This window comes from Diospyros lotus, chromosome 1 (assembly GCF_014633365.1).
Source record: "Diospyros lotus cultivar Yz01 chromosome 1, ASM1463336v1, whole genome shotgun sequence".
In the NCBI taxonomy this organism is placed as follows: Eukaryota; Viridiplantae; Streptophyta; class Magnoliopsida; order Ericales; family Ebenaceae; genus Diospyros; species Diospyros lotus.
Genome location: NC_068338.1, coordinates 17,208,996 through 17,234,743, shown reverse-complemented (window position 1 = coordinate 17,234,743; position 25,748 = coordinate 17,208,996). Strand labels below are relative to the sequence as shown.

At 37.5% G+C, this 25,748-nt stretch overlaps 1 protein-coding gene across 1 annotated transcript; it reads left to right on the top strand.

Moving 5' to 3' along the window:
• Positions 1–22,781: 22,781 nt before the first annotated feature.
• On the top strand, positions 22,782–25,279 carry LOC127797094 (G-type lectin S-receptor-like serine/threonine-protein kinase LECRK3). The gene has a single exon (XM_052329668.1). It carries the CDS (start codon positions 22,798–22,800, stop codon positions 25,159–25,161), a length of 2,364 nt encoding a protein of 787 aa, XP_052185628.1. The 5' UTR covers positions 22,782–22,797; the 3' UTR covers positions 25,162–25,279.
• Positions 25,280–25,748: the final 469 nt, after the last annotated feature.

The window sequence follows — 25,748 nt, the reverse complement described above, 5'->3', positions numbered from 1 at the left end:
ACCAAAACTTTGAACGCAAACCCCCTTTAATTTTTTTTCCTAATTTTTTGGTATTTTTTTCAATTTTTTTTGAGGCCACATGCACCCGTACGCGCCACCTCCTTGCTACCTCGCACGCCCCACTCGCAGCTACTGCTGGCACGTGTGTTACACGCGTCGGTCGTCTTCTTCACAGACAACCTCGAATAGCTCTGGTTTTTCTGCCTTTTCTCCCTTGTCCAAACTCCGTTTCGCCTCTCGTTTGAACCTACATCTTCCTCTCTCTACCCTCTACATCAATGTCTTTCAAAATGTTCAGAATGTTATGTAGCAGAAACTTAAGTACATTAATTTCAATATCATAATCATAATTTCATCATGCACTTGTTAAGTGCCATCACATGCTTCTTCCGCACCGCCCTCAAACCTTAACGAAAATTGCTCAAATTTTTTAGAAATGATCCTCTGGACATGGAGAACAAAAACCCCTTATCCATTTCCCTCAATTTTTCTCAAATGCTCGAATCTTCGATTTTAATTTCTTGAAGCATTTAGCAATTTTCTTAAATACTCTATTTATAGGCAACCCCGAGCTCTCAAATGCTCATAGCTGCTCAACCCAACGCCTCTAAGGCTTCTACCTTTCCTAGATCGAGCCAAAACACCATCATTCAACCCTTAGATTATGCACCAAAATTCGGCCAAAAATAACCCAAAAAACATGGAAAATCGGCCACCTTTGTGGTTAATGTCGGCCTAAACTCAACCCTGAGCCTCCCCCATCACCTTTCTTGAGCCTCCCATGGCCGAAAGTGGTCGTCGAAGAAGGTGGCTAGTCAGCCATGGCAGTCACCTCACTATTCAAGTTTCAAAAATTGCATTTTGACCCCTGCCTCTTCCCAATTTTCACTTTGGCCTTTTCCTTAAGGACCCTAAACTTCCCAACAGTGCCATTACAACCCTCAAGATCTAAACCTTTCATTTCATCCTAGAAACTTCTAACATAACGTCATTTCGACCTTCTTCGGGTAAAACTAAAAAATTACACTTTGGCTCGAATCTACGTTTTGACCATAAATGTAATACCCCGAAAGCCCAGAGAAGTTAGTATATATCGAGGATAGTGTAAGGAAGGAAACAACACCAGCTGAATACCTTTTGGGCTGAATATTGGCAAAGAACTCTCAAGTTAAGCGTGCTTGACTTGGGGTAATCCAAGGATGGGTGACCCCCCTGGGAAGTTCGCGTAGGTCCATCAGGTTAAGTTGTTCCGGTCCTTCTTATCGCTCGATGCGGGATGTTACAGCTGGTATCAGAGCCGACCCCCGAGCCTCTGAGCGCGGTGGTGGAGCAAAGCTCAATGAGGACGCTAAGTCCCTGAGGGGAGGTGCGTGTAGGCACCTTAGGGGAATCCCACATCGGCCATACATCAGGGGGAGATCTGGGACCGGTTGTAAGGTCGCATGACGAGGACGTCATGTGCTCAAGGAGGAAAGAATGTAATACCCCGAGAGCCCAGATAAGTTAGTATATATCGAGGATAATGTAAGGAAGGAAACAACACCAGCTAGATACCTTTTGAGCTGAATGTTGGCAAAGAACTCCAAAGTTAAGCGTACTTGACTTGGGATAATCCAAGGATGGGTGACCCCCTTGGGAAGTTCGCGTAGGTCCATCAGGGTAAGTTGTTCCGGTCATTATTATCGCTCAATGCGGGATGTTACAATAAACCTTTTCATTTCAACCTGAAACCACTGAAGGGTTGTTATACATACTAAATATGAACCTCCTTGGTGTTCTGTTGATTTCCTGGAAGCCCCTTACGATAATTCAATTTTTTTTTCAACCTAAATCATAGTTGTACCGAAAATTGTCTCCAATTTGGTTTCTTTCAGTACATCTAAAATTCTACTTTAAATCACTTTCCATAGATATGCCTTTCTTTTTGGGTGTTTATATCCCAGGTGTTTCCCTTCATCGATTCGACTGACCAAAGTTGACAATCTAACTCCTAAATCTTTAAATACGATTATTCAAACGTTATGAAATAATGAAATATGTTGTATATATTATTCATTTCGAATATGGGGTCTTACAGCAGCAAGTGGAGGCCGAGAGATCCCCACTTGATTCAACTAGAGGCTCTTGGTTCAAGCTTCACCACCAAAAGGCTCTTAGTGGTCAAGATATTCTCGGATTAAGCTCTACCACCGAGAGCCTCTCGGTTCAAGACCCTTATCGAAAACTATGGTCACGTCTAGGCCACCACCAAGAGTCTCTCAGTTTATAATGGAGAGCCTCTCAATTCATGCCATGGCCAGTGTCGAATGATCACCATCGAGAGCATCTCGATCCTTGGATTCTATGTTTCTTCAACCCTCGACCTAATATGTTACAGAATATGTGAAGAATATACCTAGTGTAAGGGCCCACTCTCAAATATTCCTGCTAGTATAGGATATTCCAATGGATGTCATCACAGAGATGATATAGAACAAACCATAAATAAACAGATAACTCATTTCATTACTAGCAATGGAAATTAAATTAAATTTTAGTTACACTTTCAATATCTCATGAGTTTGGGGTCGACAACCATACAAAATAGATAAGACACTTGAATGTTAACTAATAAAATAAAAAATCAATTTATCTCAAGTCTCACCAAAATACATATCAGGATCTTCAAGTTAGGACGCATCTACGTACACCACTATCCCTAGGCCTTAATCCCATTGGACTCACCCCCAATAACGACCTTCCCTTTACTTGAAATAGTAAAGAAGATCAAGAGAGCCACAAGACTCAGCAAGTTCGAGGAACAAGGAACAATGCACAAGATCCAAGAAACATAGTGACACCAACAAGAGTAATCAAGGACTCAACAATTATATACAAGATTCGTAACTTATGATTTGATCAACTCCAAATTAAATGCATCATGTCACAAAATATTACCATGCAATTGTGCATATAAATTAATGTCAGTATCAAATCTCGTAGGCTTGCAATGTAATACCCTAAGTTATTATGAATAAAAATTAATACTATACTTAGTTATATTTTATTTAGATGATGCTTATATGATATATTTAATTAGCTTGATATGATGTATAATTAAAGTGTGCTTACTATGTGTAAGTATGTCAATATGTAAAATATAAATAAATATATAAATATGTAAATGAAATAATATGATTTATGACAAAAACTATATATGCAAAAATAAGTATATATATGCATGTATGTATATCGTGGGTATATATATAGTAAATATATATATAATAAGTATATATAAATATATGCATGTATGTATGTATGTCGTGGGTATATATAGTATATATATATATATAAAAAAAAATCAAATTCAGAAAATCCGAATTTTTGCAGAAGCAGCGCGCGGCCAGTGCATGGTTGCGCCTGCAAATGGGTTTCAGGGCAAGGGGGGGTCATTAAATGCCGAAATGACGTCGGAATGGCCTCTAGGACACGCGGCTGACGATGGTGAGGCAAGGCACACTGAAATCGGGCTATAAATAGCCGCTCCAAGACTGCCCATTTCATCCGAAAGTTGCGAGGCTTAGATCAGTCGATTGGGAGAGAGTTTGAGAGATTTGGGAACGGGGTTTTGATCTTCAAGTTATGGGTAGCATTTCTGCTAAGTTTGGTGGCCAACGGAGCAGTCAAGAGGAAGACCCAAGCATCGCCGAAAAGTCGCGATCTTGCCGGAACCGAGGCTTCAATCGACGATTTGAGGTATTTTTAATGTTTTTTTTTCAGTTTTTATTGCTATATTTGGGTTCGGGAGGTCGAAATGAAAGGGGAGGGAAGCTTCGTTCAAAGCTTTGAAGCCCGGAGGGGCCGCTGGAGAAGATGATCTAGCACGGGCGCGTGGCTGCACGCGCCCGCGAGTAGGAAGACGACGTGTGCAGCCCACGTGCCCGTCAAAAAAATAGAAAAAGAAAAAAAGAAAAGAAAAGAAAAAGAAATAAAAGAAAAATGTAAATAAAAGAAATAAAACTTTGGAAAAATTTTATTAAATCTGAAATGTTGTTTATGATTTATTGGTGAAGAAATTTTCTAGAAATGCTAAATTTATTAATTATTAAGTAGATTTTTCTATTATGGAAATAGAGAAAAATAAGATTTTTAATTCCGAAAATTCCAAGAAAATTTTAGGATATTAGAAGTATTATTTAAGAAATATTAGTAAAGAGAAATTGAATAAAATGAAAGATTAGGTAATTATTATGTAATAATTACATATTTAGCTATTATGAAATAAGGGAAAGATAGGAATTTAAGTTGGAAAATTCCATGAAAATTTCAGAATACTAGAAATATTACTTAAGGAATATTAGTAAAAAGAGATTAAATTTTTATGGAGTCTAGATAATTATTATGTAGTTTTGAAAAGATAAAGCTTAGAAACAAAAGAAAAAATGGAAGAAATTATGAAAAATAGTAAATGGTGTTCTAAAAATAAATTTATGTTGTAGGAGTCCTTGTGAGCAAGGAGATTAAAGAATAGCTGCTCGACACGCTTTTCGAGACAAATTAGCAGTAAGATTACCGCTTAAACTTAGTATAGTCATAAATGTAAATTTCGTGAATGTTTTATCATATTGGCATGCAATGATATGAAATCGTCACGTAGACTGCATCAATGGCATGATTATGAAATGCATAATTACACGTTGATACTATTGATCACACGCATATGAGGCCGTAGGGAGTGCGAACTAGCACTGTTGTCTTATCAAGGGTGCACCCATACACCCCGGCTTCGAAAAAGGTGGCCGCTAAAATGGTAGGCAGCATGAGGGGTGCAGTTGACACCTACAATGAAAGACATTGCATACACTCATGACATTGCATTTGGTACCATTATTTAGATGGTTCATCATCTAACTTGGGTTCGCCCCTGGAATATTCAACGTTCCAACCAGGACTTGCAGAGATGATTCTGAGATTGGTGATGAGTAGGGATATGAGACATCGAGATGCGAGTACATGTACCAAGTTACGTTGTAATATGGATATTTTATTTAAAATTGTGTACATTGTAATTATCATCAAACGCTCATATGTTAACTTGTAATAAATGCCATGTACCATTATTGTTATACATGTTGCCATGAGCAGGTTCGATTCAGCTTCCGCTTGTATTTATTTTTCTAGTATAGATATCTCATCCAGCACTAGACACGGTCTCAGGGAATTAAAAAAAAAAAAAAATAGACCAAATTTCCTGAGGCATAACACACCCGAGAAGGCGGGCTGTTACATGCAAGCCATCAATCCACACATGCCCAAGTGCATAATGTAAATAAAAACTCACAAATAAATATGGAGCTAACCTGCCAGGCTATGGCCACCTCGTCCTGTGCTAGGTGCTCTAGGGTACCCTTTCTCTCTGCCCAAAATAATAGGTGTGAAAAGATAAATAATACGAAATATCATAACATGAACATATTGACTGTGTACAAAATGTGTCATGCATTCATTTCCATATAAACATCATGAAATTTCATCTCACAACCGATGCCATACTCATATATATTTCATGTCCATCTCACAATACTAGATAGTTTTTCACTCACATCAATTATGCACACGAGACACAATGATTTATCCAAGAATTTATTTAATCAATTTCCAAAAGGCTCATAAATTCTTTACAATTTATTCAGATGAGCCCAGGTATTTATATACATATATATATTTGATATATAATTTACTTTATTCATGGGATAACAATAACAAAAGGGATATATTTATCTTTATATATATATATATATTTGAAAATAACTATTTGGGTATGGATGAGGTGTACACGGGTAGAATATATATTTGAAAATAACTATTTGGGTAAGGATGAGGTGTACACGGGTAGAGTATATAAATATAAATATAAATATATATATATATAAGTAGATTTGCTTGGAACAGAGCATCCATGGCTTGAATATGTGTATATATATATATGTGAATGTAAATGGGTTGGCTTGGTGCAGGGCATCCACTGGCTTAGGTGTATATATATATGTGCAAATGTGGGTTGGCCGAACAGAAATAGAGCACTCGAATGGTGTATGTGTATATATACATCTTGGGCAGTTCAAAAAGGGCAAGGGGAGCTTTCAGATGTAACTGTGAGGGGAGAGAGAGAGTTATGTTAATCGTTTATACATATAGGTATATATATATATATGTATGTATGTATGTATGTGGATCAGTGGGAGAACAGAAACAGGGCAGTCGAATGGTGTATATAATATACATTTTGGCTATATATATAACTTAGTCATTCGGATAAAATGGGGCATATAGTATAGGGCTTCTGCTATTCGAATGTGCTGATATATGCTCAGATGTATGAACATGTTACGTTATATGAATATATATATATATGCATACACACAGTTTCTTGGATACAGAACGAATAAGGCTATGTATCCGCCCTTAGCCAAATGAATGTCATTCACTGAAAGAGGATAAGGAAGGAAACAAACCCCCCTTTACGAGACATCAACTGTAAGCACCCCTGCCCGGATATCCTAACCACTCGGACTACCCGAACGGGAGCGCTTACGGAAGGGAAAAAGAATGGAACCCCAGACGAGAAATTACCCTGGCATGCATACATAAGAAATAAAATAGCGAAAGCAAAACTATATACATGCACGCACACGAGTGACCCGCTGGAACAGCGGTCACATAGCATATAAATACATACAAACACCTGTGCCAACAAAAGAAAATACAAGGAATGACCCAGCACAGTAAAAAATAAAGGGACAAATATCCCATCAAAACATCAGAGACAACGGGGGAAAGCCAACTGTGCACGATACCGACACGACTGGCTGCTAGGTACTGCGATCCTCACACTCGACTTTAGCTTTACCTTTTTCTAGAATGATGGAAAACAAGGTGAGGCGCAAGACTCAGCAAGTTATAAGAAAAGACAAGTCATCAATTAAATAGAATGAGTGAACTCCCCAAACATAGTCCTCACACGTATATACAAGCCATGAGATGCTACAATACATCAGTAAAGCATAAGGAAAGTACATACTGGTCCTTGGGGCCCACACAAGTCACCCCGCACCCAAGTCCCATACCAACTTGTCGCTGCCCGGTAAGGCAACATAAGTCTTCAACAAACCTGTGCGCACTCCTTGGGTCGATACTCCCGAAACCCCGAGTCTTTGAATAACCAAGCCCTAGGCTCCCTCGGAGTGATACTTCCATCCGAAACTACTAAACATATAATAACCATGCAATGCGCATATAAAATGCAAGGCGTAATAAGCATCAACTAGATACACTGGCGCTCATACATCCATGCATCAGGCAAATGCTTCACCCACATAGTAAACCACACACCATGCATATGCCCGTGCCATATGCAACTAACAATACTAGGATGTCCGTGACCAAGCATAACCAGAACTTGAAACCCCAACATGCAGCCCATACCCATGTGCATACCAAACCATGCAACAGAAATAGAATATATCAATTCATACTATAACCACATAACGACAAAACTAATCAGCAGTGCCTGGCACCGGTCGACGGTCAGTGGCTAGGAGTGTTCGACCGACGGCCTAAGAAAGATCGTACAATAACCACTCCAATGTCACTAAACAGCCAACCCATGCCCCCACTGCCCAACAACTCTAGCTTACTAATGGCCACGAATCTATAATTATACCCGAACATCTAAGAACCTAATCCCCGAGTGAGTTCGGCATCATTCCCGCAGGCTTGGGGGTGGTACAAACCCCCGTAGGCAATCAACCAATAAAATCCTCGAAGCTGGCTTATTAAATTTAATTTGCATCAAATGGCTCATAATTCCATAATTAATAAATGGGTCGAAACAAACGAATGGAGGGTGAATAAATTGACAACAGAAAGAACTTCGCAGAGGGGGTAAGGAACTTGCCTCGAAGAAGATGTCCTTAGGCTTGTTCTGTCCCAATGCAGTAAAAATTATACAAACTGCAACATCGTAATAATTTGTTAAAATTAATAAAATTGGACTCTAAACAAAATTCCAACCATACAGAATCATCATTATTACTAGCTTCTCTATTTACCAGGCTAATTAAATCTTCGATTAAACCTGATTTAATTCCTGATTTTCTCCCTAAATTCTTCCAATCTTCGTCCCTGCATGCACTGTTCTTTTTCCAATTTTGCTTGTTGTTTATGCTGCCTCAGGAACACCCAAATTGGGCTTAAATTGGAGCAAAAATGAGCGACTGGGAAGAGGCCACGTGGCAGCCGCGGGACCAGCGTTGGGAAGCCACCGCCTCTTGACAAAACGGCGCCGTTTCGACCGCCTATGGGATGATTAAAATCAACCCAAAAGTCCCTCGCGCACACGCACAGGTTGCGGGTCAATCCCGCGACCGCCTTTCTCACACACAAGCACTCGACCGCCTGAGCTCATTATTAATATGCATTGCTTTAAATTTAAGGTGACTTCTCGGCCCTTTCTAAAATTTGCACCAGCACCCCAACATTTTTGAAATTCACACACACCCACTTAATATTTACACTAACACCTGAGACTTCTGAAAATCTCCCAATTTAATTTATTATTATGATATTTAATAAACTAATTATTCTTAGACTTATTATTATTATTATAATTATTAACAACATATTAATCTTCACACCAAATTACTACATTATCTATTAATTAAATTAAGCTACGATTTACGAGTCGCTACATCAACCAAACCCACGAGGGATCAAATAATGGATTATCTAATAACACCAATAGAGAAAAAAACTTAAGGAAGAACACAACAAAAGGTATGTACATACATGTATATATATTCATAAGTAACTACACAGAAGACAGGATGAAGAAGATGACCACGATGCCTTGCTTAACAATAAATGGTGTAAATGAGGACTTGTAAGTCGTAGAGAAACGTAAGGAAACTTGTAGAAATAAGGGGAACCACAAGAAGGAACTTGCCTAGTAAATGGAGAAGAGACAGCACTAGCGCGAGGTTGCTTCTTTTAAACCTTGACTCACCTGAAAAATAAGAACAGGGACAGTGTACACAGCAGTTGAAGGGAAAAGCAAACGGAGAAAATAAAAGAGGAAGAAGATGACAACGAAAGAGAGAGAAAGAGATCGCAATGGAACAGTGCACAGAGATTTGATTTTTAAAAAGGGGAAAGGGAGAGGGAGGCTACAAGTTTCCACGTCGTTCCTCTAAGAAGACCAGATTGCTCTTTTTCTCATATTATAGACAAAAATATCTAAGGGCTTTATTGACAAATGCTAACTTAATTTATTTTCTTCTTTTTTTTTATTATACCACCAATTTCATTATTTTTAAATTATTTATCACCATGGGCCTAAGCCCAAGCCACATCTACTCCATATATATATCAACCCCACTAAGCTTAATTTCCCACTTGGGTCAAAACCTGTGACCTCGTTAGCTAATTAATTGCGGCCCATTACATCACGTTCAATTTCTTAAAATTTAACCCATACACTTATTTTTACGATCACATGAACCATAAAATAAAATTATATAACGCAAGAATTATTTTTATACCATCAAAACAGTTTATCATTAAATATTAAAATACTTAGATCTACATTTAAATTGTCATTAAACTAGTTTTAAGTATTAAAACATCTAGACCCACTTTAAGGTCATTACACCCAGAATATGCTATCCAAAAAATTCGAGATGGCCACCACGTGTCCCCTTCTCCCCTTCTATAAATAGTAGGCTTGCCTTCTCACCCAGGTACGCTCACTCATTTGTTATAACTCCATTTTTCTCTCTGTTTTGGACTGACTTAAGTTTCGAAGGGTTTGCGCAGGGAGATCTGTCGTATCTCTCACTGTTTATTCATTTTCCAGGGTCAGTCAATTCTCTAGGCTTGTCAGTTATTTTAGACCAATTGGTTATTTTAAGCTCCTATTTATCAGCATCAACAAATCATTATCCCTCAGGCCAGCCTATCATTTTTTAGCCACTTGATTATTTTTCAACTCCTGACAATTCTTACATGTGAACCTTAGGATCATTTTTTCTACATTATAAATATATTGTTGTAATTTGACCACAACAATAGGCATTACATCACTATTATACCGAGATTAAGCTAAGACCACACTTTTTTCCCCTTCCCAATCTGTTTTCTTCTTTTGCAAATCATGGTTCAAGAAAGAGTGACGAAAATAGGCGATCTAGCTGCATTTAACCAATTTCATATTCAATAAAATTCTCCTTAATGGCGACACTACTAATCTCCCAGTTCAAACCCACTTTTCGAGTGCTTCAATTAGACTTTTTGACTCAGTCCTCCAGTGGACGCAAATCGAAGTCTTGAATGTTGTATTGACTCTTTACTTTTTTTTTACGACTCTCCCTTTCCATTCAATAATCTCTTGTCCTCCAATGGGTGCTTCAATTTTAAATTTTTTTTTAGCAAAAATGGATTTCAAAATTATTGAAATAAAAAGTTAAAAAGAAATTATTAAAAAATGATTCGAATGCTTGTGTTGAAATGATGGAAATAGAGAACAAAGTAGCCATCGATGTAGAATTTTTAAAATGTTTATATTTTCAATCAAAACTCAAAAATGTCAAAATCGAATTCCAAATTCAAGATTCAAAGTGTTGTTACACGATTACAACAATAAAATTTATAAAATGGGAAACCACCGATGGATGACCCTCGTATGGCGTATCTGAGCGATGAGTGAGTCTCCCGGGGTAATGTGGCAGCGATGGGTGAGTCTCGTAGGGCGTTTCTGAGCGATGGATGAGTCTCCGGAGGTGTTTTCGAGCAATGGATGACCTATTAGAGAAAGAATCGGTTAGGAGCGCGGGCGAAAGTCCCCGCGCGGACCCTCCGATGCTTAAGTTAGATCACCGTAGAAATTGAGTATTCGAAAGTAAGAGAGTAAATGCGAGAACCAGAGATTGCATACCGAATGAGGGAAACTGACCTCCTATTTATAGCAACAAGAGGGGCATCCATGTGTCGCGTGCTCTGAGTTTTGTGGCAAGAATCTCGGAGAGGCTTTGACCAAGTCTCGCGAGAATAGTCTTAGGCCGATTTTCTTGGAGGCGGTGGTGCAAGGATAGGGGGCACGTGGCACGTGGCTGTCAGTGCGGCGCCTTGGGTGACCCTCACCCGGGGGTTTGCACGAGTGCAGGCAAGGAGAGCACGAGGGGTCGCGCGCGCAAGTGCACGGAACTGGGTGCGAAAGGGGGGCGTGCGCGAGGGCGCGCGCGGGAGGCTGTCCGTGCGAGCGGCTGCGCCCACGGGCGGCTGCGTGCGCGGGCGACCGCGAGCAAGGTGTGCGCGGTCGCCTGCCAGCAAGGGCGCGCGGGGCCGCCTGTGCGCAGGGGGGGTGCACTCGGGGGTACCTCGCCCCCGAGTGACGCTCTCTTGGGGGGGAGGACCGCGCGCAAATGCGCGCGGCCGCCCTTGTGCAGGGGCGCGCTCGGCTGCGCGCGCGCGGCCGTGCGCACGCCCAGCTGCGCGCGCGCGACCGTGCGCACGCCCAGCTGCGCGCGCGCGACCGTGCGCACGCCCAGCTGCGCCCGCGCAGCTGGGCGCCCCCGGGTGGGGGCACTCGGGGGTACCTCACCCCCGAGTGACCCTCTCTCGGGGGGGAGGGCCGCGCACAAATGCGGGCGGCCGCCCTTGCGCAGGGGCGCGCGCGGCCGTGCGCACGCCCAGCTGCGCCCGCACAGCTGGGCGCCCCCGGGTGGGGGCACTCGGGGGTACCTCACCCCCGAGTGACCCTCTCTCGGGGGAGGACCGCGCGCAAATGCGCGCGGTCGCCTTTGTGCAGGGGGCGCGCGCCCGCAGCCGTGCGCACGCCCAGCTGCGCCTGCGCCGCGCGCTGCTTGGCCGGGCGAGCGCGGGGCTGCGCGAGCGCGGAGGGCCGCACTAGGCGCGCCCGCGCCCCTGGGTGGCCTCCTTCGGCCACGTGGCGCTTCCTCAGGCCGCCACATGGCGCTTTTTCAGGCTGCCAGGTTTGCATCGCTCTTCAGTATCTTCACGCATAACACAAAGAATGTCACAACGCGGCAAACAGTCAAATGGAGTCACAGTTGCGTCGTAATGCAAGAATTCTAGATGGTGATCACAAACTATTTGGTCGTAATTTGGACTTTGATTTTCAGTTTAATTTTTGAATTCGTGTTTCATTAAGGATAAAGTTAACATTGTCAATAATATTAAAACACTATTAGATGATACAAAATTAATATCTACCATAATAGTTAATATGTCTATAATTTTAAAATACAATGTCTTTTTGAACTCCTTTTAAAATATATTGACAATTTTAACTCACAAGGAAAAATATATAGATTGACCTATTTGTCACTCTACTTATAAAAAATGACTTCATTCTTATAAAAGAATTCTTTTAAATAAACACAAATTTAAAATTGTATAGCATGTCACGTTTTGTAGATGTTATACGTGATTTTATGTCACGCACTAGAAGTATGTGCAGGTTTTACTTTGATGATGTTGAGTGTATTAAATATGTTAAACCCGTTATATGAACTTAGTTTTCATTTAAAACAGGTTATTTTATTTTGACAAAAGTAAATGACTTTTTTACATTTATATCTTCAATCATAGTGACATATAAATTTATTTTTAGGGTTTCTAAAGACCATTGGTTGAAAAGCCCAAAGGTCTTTTTTCTTTAAACCTTGGTATTTTGTAATAAATCGTATATTTGGACTTCTTAATATGAGTTATGCATTAAACTAGGTTTGATCCGCAAAAATGAGTACATACACAAAAATCTCGCATTGATAAACTAAATTGAATACAAGAGTTTAGGTGGAAAGGCGAGGCCACTAGAAGTAAACATTCCTAGGTTGGGGTTTCCATCTAGGTTATTTCAATTTTGTCTTATACCTTAGTTTTGGTCAAGAATTTTTCTTTGAAATTAATGTGGCTAAGATTATTTTAATGGCATTCTTTTTTACTGATAATTTATTATTTTGAGTTTCTAGAAATTTATTTTCTCCTTGAAGTTTGATTAATTGATCATTTACCTTACTTTCATTTTCTATCTTTAACTTTTGTGATTTTTCTTTTAAGATCTTTATTTCATTTTTTAATTTATCGATTTCCTCTTTGTGAGATTCCTTAGAATTTTTTAATTATTTCTTAGTGGATTGAAATTTTATATATAATTCTTTATATGCCTCTTGGAGTTTTTCTAACTCCATACTTTCTTCTTCTTCTTCTATAGCCATATAGCACACATGTACCTTCTCTTTATTTATTTTTAGGGCTAAGGTTTTCTTATCCTTTTAACCTTCAAGTCTTCATTCAATTTATTTAATACTACTTCACGAATTAATAGATTTTGTAGGGAACCCCAACTCGGCAACCCTTAAGCTAGGGAAGCCAAGATGGAGTCCCGAGAGAAGAGAAAAATAAACATACAGAAACATAGCGAAAGCATAATATACATAGATAAGCCGTTAAGTACGGAAGAAACTATACACAACAAGAACTAGTAGCCAGACGCTAGGGTGCTACCATACACAATGATAAAAAAAAAAAAAAAAAAACGACATCCTCCCACACCCAAGAATAGGAACCACTATCCCAAGGGTCTTCGACTGGGATTACCCTGTGCACACTACCTTATCGGATTAGACACTGCTCTTGACTTTAATTTTTCCCTTACTTAAAATGATAGAGAGCAAGAGTGAGTCACAAAACTCAGTAAGCATAAAAAAATAAAAAGGCTACAAGGCTAAAGACTATCTTGCTCGCATTCTACCCACAAGTTGTGCCATGAACCACAACTCAAGCTACCTAATAACACATGCAACAATACACAAATAATGAACCGATGGCCCACACGTAAGACACAGACTGACACCCAAGGTTCCATACAAACTTGCATGCATCCATGAACTGGCTAGCATATCCCGAGTCAAATGCTCTCGAGCCCAAAACTCCTACAACAACCAAGCCGAAGCTCCCTTGGAACAATCCTCCTATCACCTAAGCCTATGGATGTACATCCTATGGATAAATCCGTTACGCACAATAATAACCATGCAATAGAACATATAAGGATGCAAGGTTATTGCAACATTCATGATGATACATAATTCTCATAAACCACGCATTAAGCAATGCTATTCCCACGTAGGAATACGGATACCATGTAGATGCTTTCTAAACGCACACCCATGACACATTAGTATGCTCATGCCCTTGCATATTCAACACATGAACCCCCAAATTCTAACCACCCATAACCATGCAATAATAAAGTAAAGTTGTAAGCATATAAGCACCGTCCCAATAACCATCTAGGAACCTATCCCCCACGTGATTAGACATCATTCCACAAAAGAATTATAGGGTGATCCAAACCCCCATAAAATTAAACAAGTGTTCAAGTATAAAGATTTTTAAACGTAAATCATAGACTGATTAGGAACCAATTAACTGAACAATTAGAGAGTATAAGGACTCGCATGGAAAGAATAAGAACTTGAACAAAAGAATAGAGAGTTGGCCAAATGGAAAAAGGGTGATAGGAATTTGCTGAATAAAAAGGAGAAGAAAATAAGAACTTGCCTTAGATTTTCACTTTTAAACCTCTCACAATATCAGGGCTGTCGCCGACTCAGCTCAAGCATCTTCTTAATAAAATTAAGCTTCAAAAGATAAAAAAAATATTTAAATTATACATTACCAAAACTACCTTCTATTAAATTCTAATTAATTTTGTATTTACTGTAATTGCGTTGTTTGGATTTCCCACTAAGCTTGCTACCTTCCTTCCCATTCTTCAAATTCCTTCACAGTCCCATATTTATAGGCCTGGCAAAACAAGAGAGTGGCAGAAATGCCACATGGTGACACGAGGTTGCGCCAAGTGGCACAATAGCGGGCCTTGCATGGTGCGACTAACACACACATGGAGCCTAAAATGAAGCCGTTTTGGGCATCTGATGGATCAAAAAGAATCCAGCCTTTTTTCCTCCCATGTCCATGCGCAGAATCAAACTCACGACCCCTACCAACCACACACACGCTCGTGCCACCTGATCTATAAGCTCCCTCACTCATATATGCTTATGTTTTATATTTAAGGGAATCCCACTCCCAGATTCTAAAATTACACTAAAATACCAAAATTTTTAGATATTTGCTATTACTTCCTCATTCAAAAATATGTTAATTTTACTATATTCTACCTAATACCTCAAACCCCCAAATTGACATTAAATCATGGATAAACAGATCATTACAGATTTCCTATGACCTCTTCCATTATTGTCAACTCTTTAAGGTTTCTTGCTTGTGATATTGCAATCACTAAAGGCCTGCCATTCTGAAGATAAGGATTTAAGAATGTTCTTAACTTGATCTACTTCCGAAATTATTTTTCTTAACATTGTTAGGTTGTTTATGATCTTTTGGAACCTACCATTCATTTGACTAATGTTTCCATTTTGGAGTAATTTAAATTCCTCATATTAGAACATTAGCAAATTAATCTTAGTGTATTTCACTTGGTTTGTTTCTTCTTAGACTATTTCTAATTTTCTCCATATTTCATGCGATGTATAACAAGTAGAAAATTTCTCAAATTTACTAGGAAGAATTGAACAAAATATTATGCACCTAGTTTTATGATCCATTTGATGTTTTCTATTATTTATTTCAGTCCATTTTTCTTCAATGTTGGAAGATGTGGTAAAATCATCTCTAACTATTTTCAACAAATAAAAATCTATTGAAATAAAATAAGACTCTATCATCATTTTCTAATAGGCAAAATTTGTGTCATCAAAGAATGGTGGTATAAAGGATGATGGTCATTCGACTATGGATTGGTTAGAGAATGATGTCATTTTGGATCTCTTCTAAGTTGAGGACTAGATTAAAGATTCAACTATTTTTTAAGTTCGCTCTAATCCCAATTATAGGTCCCTTAAGATATGGCCACTCAAGAGGGAAGGTGAATCAAGTGTTTAAATTTTTAAAGTAATTTACTTAATTAAAATTCTTGCTATTTAATTTTAAACAAATTAAGATTTTGTAACTATGTATATGTGAGTTTGAGATTAATAAATTGTAAGCCACAAGATATAGTAAGAATAAATAAATTAGGCATAACACAATTTATAGTGGTTCAGTGTCTTCACACACACCTACTCCACTCTCTCGAGGTTTCAACCATCCTTGGGTTCCTCTAATCTCACCACACTAACTCACCTTGGAAACTAGACATACTCCTAGATTACAACATGTTCTAGGTAATCACTAAACCAAGGTTTTCTCTCTAGCTCGCCTTGAAAAGTAGATATACATATATTTTAATGGTTATAGGAAACTTATATAATCCACCATAAGTTTATGTGAACACAAAACTTTGTCCACTTTTGAACACAAATAAATCAACAATTAAGTACAAATATACAAGGCAACGAAATATAAATAAATAAATATTTTGTGATCTTAAATGGAGAAATTCGAATTTGTTGTAGTAGACTTGAAGTGCTTTTTTTTTCTTTTTTTTTTCTTTTGCCTTGTAGCTCTTTAGTGGATGTGTAATGATGCTTTGCAAGCTTTGGATTACTTGAATTTTTGCTCCAGAGCGTTTGAGACTTTGTGGCTGCTTTAGATATGCAATATGGACAATTTTTTATCTCCAAAACAAGTTTGGGCCTATTTGGATTACTTGAATTTTTGCTTGAGAGCGTTTGAGACTTTGTGGCTGCATTAGATATGCAATATGGACAATTTTTTATCTCCAAAACAAGTTTGGGCCTATTTATAAGCATTTTGGAAAATACTGTAGTGTCAATATAGCAACGGTCAAAAATCTAACCGTTAGGTCAAGAGTCAACTCATGAGAAGGGAAGAGTCGACTTTCAGAAAGTCAACTCTTTAGAAGGGAAAAGTCGACTTTCACAAGTACTCTTTCGATAAATTTTGTAATAGTAAAAAATATGATTGTTGGAGCATCAAGAGTCAACTTTTGGCATACCAAGAGACAACTTTTCGTCCAAATATTAAAAAAATAATTTTATATAAATTTTTACTTACTTGAAAAATACTTTTAATGGAAAATATCACTTTGGATAATACATATACTATGTCAAAATATTTTATGAATTAATCAAAAATAATTAGAAGCTATAAACAAAAATACTCTTTTTATTAATTATCAAAAAGCTATAATATGTATATTGTTAAAAATACCATTTTTGTTAATTATTAAAACTAAATTAAATTTAAATAAAACAAGTTGGCTCAACATAGGTGTAACATCCCACCTTACCAGGCGTACCACTATAAGGGAATTCCCATGGATTTTATTTTTCCATGATTATCACACGCGGTGCAACAAGAACAACTTTCAACATGCCTAACACATATGATAATCCAACGAACAATCTCACATGCTTACACAGGTTAGCACCCACGGTGATTTCAAGAACAATCTTCACATGAGATAAAATCCCGAAAACTCCAGTCTTGCCCGTTTAGCTAACAAGATCCACAGGCTCAAACTAAACAAGTCATAATATTACGTAGCGAAAAATAATATCATAACATCAAATATCGTGGCCTACCATGGGGTTCATACATAGCAAGATACTTATTGTAATACCCGAGAATTATTTGAGGATATAAACGGTATTTAATGAAGGACATAAATGAAATTTTTGAAAAAAAAAATTATAGGATACACTATCACAGTTTTAAGAGACCGAATCGACTGAAGGGAGTGCTCTAGACCCTAGATATTTAAGGAAAATGGAATAGTATCGACGAGTGATTCGAGTTATGATTTTAGGCATCAAAAGAAGTTGAATCGGGAACAGTTTTCGATATAGTTGTGGATTAGGCTGAAAAATCGAATTGTCGTAAGAGACTTCCGGAAAGTCAACGGAACCCTAAGGGAGCTCCGATTTTGTGTTAAGATCAACCTTGAAATGGTTTCGAGATGAAACGAGGATCCTGTGAGGGCCCAGAGGGCAAAATTGTCTTTATCGAGTAATTTTGAGTTATTAATTTTAAAATTTTGGTATTTTAATCTAAATAAAATTAATATTTGAAAATATAATTATAATTATGCAAAGTCTCTAGGTGTAATAAGTGATAGCATAAGAAGCATTATATATAACATTTATATATGCTTGGAGCCCAAGCACAAGATCAGTATAAATAGGCATTGGGCGCAAGGTGAAAAAGGCGCCAGTGACATGACTTTGGCCCGAATGCCCTTAATCAAGTAATTTCGACCCCAAATCTTTGTAAATCTCTTGTTGTTGGCATCTCATGACTCATTGAATATTTTTACCCTCCAAGCTTCGTTTTGGTTTGGTCACTTACCTTTTTTGTTCAAGTTTTGAATATTATACATTGGCTTGAAAACTTTGATAAATTCCATTTTGACCCCATAACTTCTAGAAATATCTTTGATATTAAATACTAGGTATTATAATAGGGGACAATTTCCCATTCTTCAAAAATGCAACCTCGCCCCTAGGGCATAGGTCGAGCGGACGGACAAGCGCTATGTTGGTGTCAGTTCGATGGGTCGCGAGTTCGATTCTCGCCCTGTGCAGTGATGCGAAGCCTCACACCTATGATTTATCTCTCTTGACGTAATCGAGGGGACGAATACTAGGAGTCGCGCAAGAACGATCATTCCCAAAAATGCAAAGAACTCTATAAAAAAGATATACTTCTACTACAAATACTATGTACTCTTTCAATGTTTGATTAATTTCAATATTAGAAGGTTTGCGTAGGAGACCTACTACGCCATTTGACTATCTATTATTTATAGGTCTCTTAGAAATTCTAAAAAAATTCTCTCATATTTATAAATTTATTATTATATTTCAGTAACAACAATAATATTTAGGAGAAGAAATTACCCTACTTTTAAAGGGCAAAAATAATTTTTACTATTTTCGAAAAAAAAAAAACTTACTTTCTGCCATGACCAAATTTCGAGAGATAATTCGTTTAATTTACCCTTTAGTAGCTTCCAGCCCATAGAAAACTACAAGAGAAAGTTTGTGCAAAACCACGAAACCAAATACAAGTAGTTTGTGTGGTCTCATCAACAATAGTCAGTCAGTCAATAGCATTTATTTAGTTGACAAAATAGACTCAGTCAACTTAAAATCTTTATAGAATAAAAAAATATAATTTGTATATAAAAGAATGTGGTTAATCTATTTTTTAATTTTTAAATTGAAAAATGTGATATTTTATTTTTCTATTGTGAGTACAAATTGTAATATTTATTTTTAATTACAAAATTAATGCAATCATATTGTTTTGATATTTTTTATAAAGATTATATAGGAATTTAGTTTTCCTATTAAAATTATGTTTAAATTTGTTTATATTATTAAAAAATTAATATTACCAATACAATATTCTGGATATTACTATATATTATACTAATGGTGATATTTTTATAATTTTATGATATTGGTATGCTCCTTATTAATATTTTAAATATTAATATTAGCCGATTTCACTCTTTATAATACTGAATTTTTCTTTTTAAAATAATTATAATGTTTTTGCTTATTAATCAATTTTAGAATCCTAATATTTTTGTATAAATGAGCTATTATCATTAATCAATTTAGCTATTTACTGGTACTGTTTACATATTTCTATATTTTAACATTACACTTGCTAAATTGTAAAATCCATAACTTTTATTATTTATAAATATTAATACTAATATAAATCCAATTAATGTTGATAGTAGAAGAGTCGTTTTCCATTTTAAAAAGAAGATGAAAAATACCACTTTTGTGAGGAAAAGACAGACAAATTACTGATTATTTGATGGAGGTAAGATAATCAACTTGTTAACCAATCTCAAAGTGTCACGTGGACCAAACTAAATGAGACACATGTATTAGCAAGAAATTGACATATGATTTGATCTCTATAAATGACATGAGTATTACTCGAAAGACATTCAAACTTATCAAGTCAAAGGACTAGACATCTCATACATTAATGAACATGGTTCAACTAGCATGGCTAGTCCCTTTAACATTGTGTTGTGACATACCCAATCACATCCCAAATAAGGTTTTCAATGAAAATCACTTTTAAACCATTTTTTATACGTGTTATAAAAGCCATCAATTCTTCAATGGTAGGTGCGGATCAACTCCTTTTTTACTTATTATTTCACTTTAACTCTTGCAATCAAATACTAATTTTATCGAAGTCCATACTGAAAAATAAAAATCTTGAATTTCCAAGGGGGGGGGGGGGAATTTTCTGAGAAATTTGTGAAAAATACATACCTATATGCATACTTCCCCCGCTTAAACTCACTACATCCTTGTTACGTATAACCTCGACCAACTCTGTTGCCGAGCTAAGCTCTTTGACTAATTTATGTTGGGCAACACTTGCATATTCTATCTTAAGGGCTTAATGTGAAGTGCTTCCAAGTTCCAACACATCCCACGATTCCTAGATGTTTTTGCGCATCCACTAACAATACTCTATATACATTTTCATGCTACCATAGAGCATTGTTTTGATACTAATTGTCACAGCCTTAACATTTTTCCTAAAGTAATGCCCCATCTCCTAGCAACAAGTATTATAATACTTGTGTGATTTTCTCTTGCATTAGGGAAAGTTAGGGTAGCATTAAAATTATCTTTGTCAATTGGTTAATACCTTTATCAACCCGACCTTTAAGGACAAACAAGCTACGACCTCTTCATCAATCCTATTTTTGTCAATTGGCTAGTCATTTTTTTTTTTTTTTTTTGTAAGGGGTGATATTTTGGTCAATATAAATATTTTTAGATATTTATTTATTTAATAAAATACACAATATCTTTAGGTAATATCATTTTGTCTTTAAAATTTAAGGGAAAACAACAATATTTCAAGTAGAAGTAATATTTACTTGGAGGGTTTCTTAAGGGCTATTTAGAAGAGGCCCTAGAAGGGTCTCTTAGGGACTACTTTGTTAAAGAAGGTCTCCCAAATATCACTCTTTAATCTTCTTTTTATTGGATCTATCTTAAACTTAAACTCGCTTTCTTAGACACAAGAATTTCTACCCACGATAAGTCAAATTAAATGATAAAAAGTGATATAGCATACCAAAATGTCACTTCTCAATATTGATTAATTCCCTTAATAATTTTAGGATTTATTTAATTACAGATAATATTTTTTAATTTTCTACCTTAAATGTTCTCAATTAATATAAAAACCATTCTTTAAAATGGTTATGTAACATATGTTTTTAGTTAACGAGCAAAAAGGAGATCAATTGTGTTTATAATATTATTATTCAAACCTAATACTATGATCAATGCAATATTTGTAGCACTGCTGACATTATACTTTAATGGTACGAATTTGTTAGCAACATAACTACACTAATATTCAAATATTTTAACGCAAAATTCTATGCAAATCTCTAAAAGCATAATTCAAATGGACTACATAAAAATGCATTTATATAACAATTAAAAAAGGTATATGATATTCAAGATTTAATTAACCCATTTAATACATGTACATTTTATTTAAGTTATACTTGATTTTAGTCCCACTAATTAAATAATTTTTAGCTTTTATATTTAGCCTTGCTACCTCAATTCAAGAAGACTGGGTCACTCGAGATGAAACTAATTTTATTTAGATTTAAACTATCTGATTCGATTAAAATTTTTGTAAATTCTTTCTCTTAAATTTTACCTCAATTCAAGAAGACTGGAGTTACTCAAGACAAAACTAATTTTATTTAGAATTAAACTACTTGATTCGATTAAAATTTTTACAAATTCTTTCTCTTAAATCTTACCTCAATTCAAGAAGACTGGAGTCACTCGAAACGAAACTAATTTTATTTAGAATTAAATTACTTGATTCGATTAAAATTTTCACAAATTCTTTCTCTTAAATCTTATCTCAATTCAAGAAGACTGGAGTCACTCGAGACGAAACTAATTTTATTTAGAATTAAATTACTTGATTCGATTAAAATTTTCACAAATTCTTTCTCTTAAATCTTACAATGATAGTATGAGATAAGATTAATCTCTTCAAATTTATTTATTGCTAAAATACTTTGTTAACAAGATGCAAGACAATCTTTACTATCTAACCAAAAAAGTTAATTCTAAGTAAATAGTTATTGCTAAAATACTTTAAATAAAGAAAAAAATCTCTTTTAGAGTAAATATTTTTAAATATAATTTTTATTTTCTTTATACCATTTTTACTCTTCTTATTCTACATCTAATTTAAACATCCAAATGACTTTGTTAACGAGATGCAAGACAATCTTTACTATCCTTGTTTTACACGTTCCTTAACTCGAAGTTTTGCCATACTCTTTGACTAGCTATCATACTTTTCCAACCGCCAATTGTTTGCATCATTATATATATAAATATATATAGACACAAACGCGCAAAAGGAACGCAGACTTGCAATAAGTACAAGGAAACCCTCAAATGCACGTGATTGACTTTGTAATGGCCGCCTACTTTTTAGAAAGAAATTTTTATAGGGGGAGAGACAGAGAGAGAGAGACAGCACTGACTTTTCTGTAGAGAGAGAGAGAGAGACAGGACTGACTTTGCTGTAGAGAGAGGGAGAGAAGTTTCGGAGAAATTGTTGGCAAACAGCCAGAGACTTGGCCATGAGTTGACGGTCAATTCTTGGGGAGTGAGATGTTTCTATTTATTCCTCGAAAAGCTTGCCAAAACTTCCATGGCTGCACCCACCTTCATCTTTCTCATTGTCTCTGCGATATGGAACGTAGCAGCGGCTCAAACAGGAGGAGGAGGAGCTCGCAATATAACAAGAGGCTCTTCTCTCACGCCCACCGGCAGCTCCTCCTCGTGGCTCTCCCCCTCCGGTTTCTATGCCTTCGGATTCTACCGCCAAGGCAACGGCGGCTATGCCGTCGGAGTCTTTGTGGCCGGAATTCCGGACAAGACGGTGGTGTGGACTGCAAACAGGGATAATCCGCCACCGGCTACCACCAACCTCACCCTTCAGCTCACTGCTGATGGCAGGCTCATACTGCAGTCCCCGCAAGGGCAGAGCATCGCCATTGCTGAAACTTCGGAGAACATTTATTCGGCTTCCATGCTCGATACTGGCAATTTTGTGCTCCGTAACTCCGAGCAGGGGATAATCTGGCAGAGTTTTGACTACCCAACTGACACAATTCTACACGGTCAGACTCTCTCAGCAAACCAAGAGCTGGTCTCCGCCGCTTCGGAAACTGATCACGCGTCGGGGATTTTCAGGCTCAAGATGCAAAATGACGGGAATCTTGTCCAGTACCCAGTTAATACTCCAGACTCGAGCCCATTCGCATATTGGGTATCGTTCACAGACGGACAAGGAGCTAATGTCACCCTGAATCTCGACAATAGTACTGGCCGCCTCTATTTGTTCAACTCAAATATCACCTTAAAGAACATAACCGAAGGAGAACCTTCGAAGGAAGATACGATTTTCATGATGAGACTTGATTCAGATGGCATCTTCAGAGTGTATTCACATAGCTTGGAGGGGAACGGTAACTGGTCAGTTCTGGCGCAGTCTACAAATGATAAGTGTGTTCCGAAGGGTGTCTGCGGTCTAAATGGATTTTGTGTCCTAAATGACGACAAAGCCACCTGTAGATGCCTTCCAGGATTCGAATTTCTTGACCCGGGCAACGACACTTCTGGGTGTGTGAGGAATTTCATTGTGCAAAGCTGCAAAGACGAGCATCCGAGCAGTGAGAATGATATGAAGGTTGTGGAGAATATCAGGTGGGGAGGTGAAGATGTTTCCTACTTGGAGCTATCGTCAGTGACAAAGGAAGAGTGTAAAGAAGCCTGCTTCAAGGACTGTAACTGCGAAGCCACCGTATTTGACAACGGCAAGTGCAAAAAGCAAAGGCTTCCTTTGAAGTACGGGAGAAGATCGTTGGGAGATAGCTACACTGCTACTTACGTCAAGGTGGGCATATCTGATCAACCAGTGATCCCCAGTAAAGATCGTGAGAATGAAAACAAGAAAGAGACGAGGGTGGGCATTCTAATCACTGGTGTTTTGCTTGTTGGGCTTGCCTTGGTGGTGGTTATAATTTCTGGAGTTGTTGTTTACAGAAACCGCATCTGGGCATATAGAATGATCTCTGAGAAAGCGAATTATGAATTGGGTGAAGATGTGTGTCTACGGGCTTTTACTTTCTCTGAAATGGAGCAGATTACGAATGGATTCAAGCATGAGCTGGGTAGAGGATCTTCAGCAACGGTTTTCAAAGGGATCATTCCGTACACCCAAAAGGCTGTGGCTGTGAAGAGACTGGAGAACATGCTAACGGAGGGTGAACGAGAATTTCATACGGAGGTCAAGGTGATTGGCAGAACTCATCACCGGAACCTTGTTCGTTTGATTGGTTATTGCATTGAAGGAGCAAATAGGCTTCTTGTGTACGACTATATGATCAATGGATCACTTGCAAATCTTCTCTTCACAGCTAGAAACCAGCTAAATTGGGACGAAAGGATTGGGATTGCTCTTGACATTGCCAGAGGCATCCTCTACCTCCACGAAGAGTGCGAGACACAAATAATCCATTGTGACATAAAGCCTCATAACATACTCATGGACGAGAACATGATCGCTAGAATCAGCGACTTTGGATTGGCAAAGCTTTTGAAGCCAGACCAAACTAAAACCTTTACCGGGATAAGAGGGACAAAGGGGTATGTGGCACCAGAGTGGCACCGAAAACTCCCCGTGACAGTCAAAGCAGATGTCTATAGCTTCGGAGTTGTGTTGTTAGAGATCATATGTTGTCGAAGTTGCTTAGATTGGAGCCTCCCGGAGGAAGAGGCGGTGCTTGAGGAATGGGTGTACGATTGTTTTGAGGCCGGGGAGTTGAGAAAACTGATTGGTGATGAAGAGATTGACAAGAGAAAACTGGAGAGAATAGTCAAAGTAGGGCTTTGGTGCATACAGGATGAACCGTCACTGCGTCCTTCAATGAAGAAAGTTGTGTTAATGCTTGAAGGGACTGTGGACATCCCTACACCTCCAAGTCCTACTTCCTTTTTGAGTACAATCTAATATGAACTCCAATTACCACCATATTATCTAAGTTGTTGTTTTTTGACCCTTATTAATTGTAATGTTCCTTGTCGTAATTGAGGAAATAAATTGGTCAATGATTGTTTACAAGATTTAAGGTAGATTGTATTTGTTCATGAATTAATTGTTTTGAGATTAGGATGAGAATGGTATTGAAATACCTGGACTCATCAAGTAAAATGTGTGATGTGGGGGAAAGTTGTGGATTAATAAAGGATTGTCACGCGATTAAAATGACATGTCACACAAGTTCATATGGGCTTGATGAGTAATAGTTTGGGTGAAATCCTTGACAGAGGAACACCTTTGAGTACAAATGTAATATTTGAAAATTTTAAGAATTTTTGGATATTAATAAATATTTTTAAATTGATTGAAATTAGAGCTAAAAGGAGGTTCAGTGATAATTTTACTAAATAGAACCTAACTGTAATTTATTAAAATTGCATAAATAGACTATTTTTACCAAGTTAAGGAACACCATCTTTCAGCACAAAATTCCAACAAACTAAATTAAATTGGGTCAAACACAATATTAGACTTTGTAGATGAGGTTAAGATGAAGT

Excerpts from the sequence above, each read along its gene's own strand:
- LOC127797094 (XM_052329668.1), top strand. The coding sequence starts at position 22,798 with ATGGCTGCACCCACCTTCATCTTTCTCATTGTCTCTGCGATATGGAAC.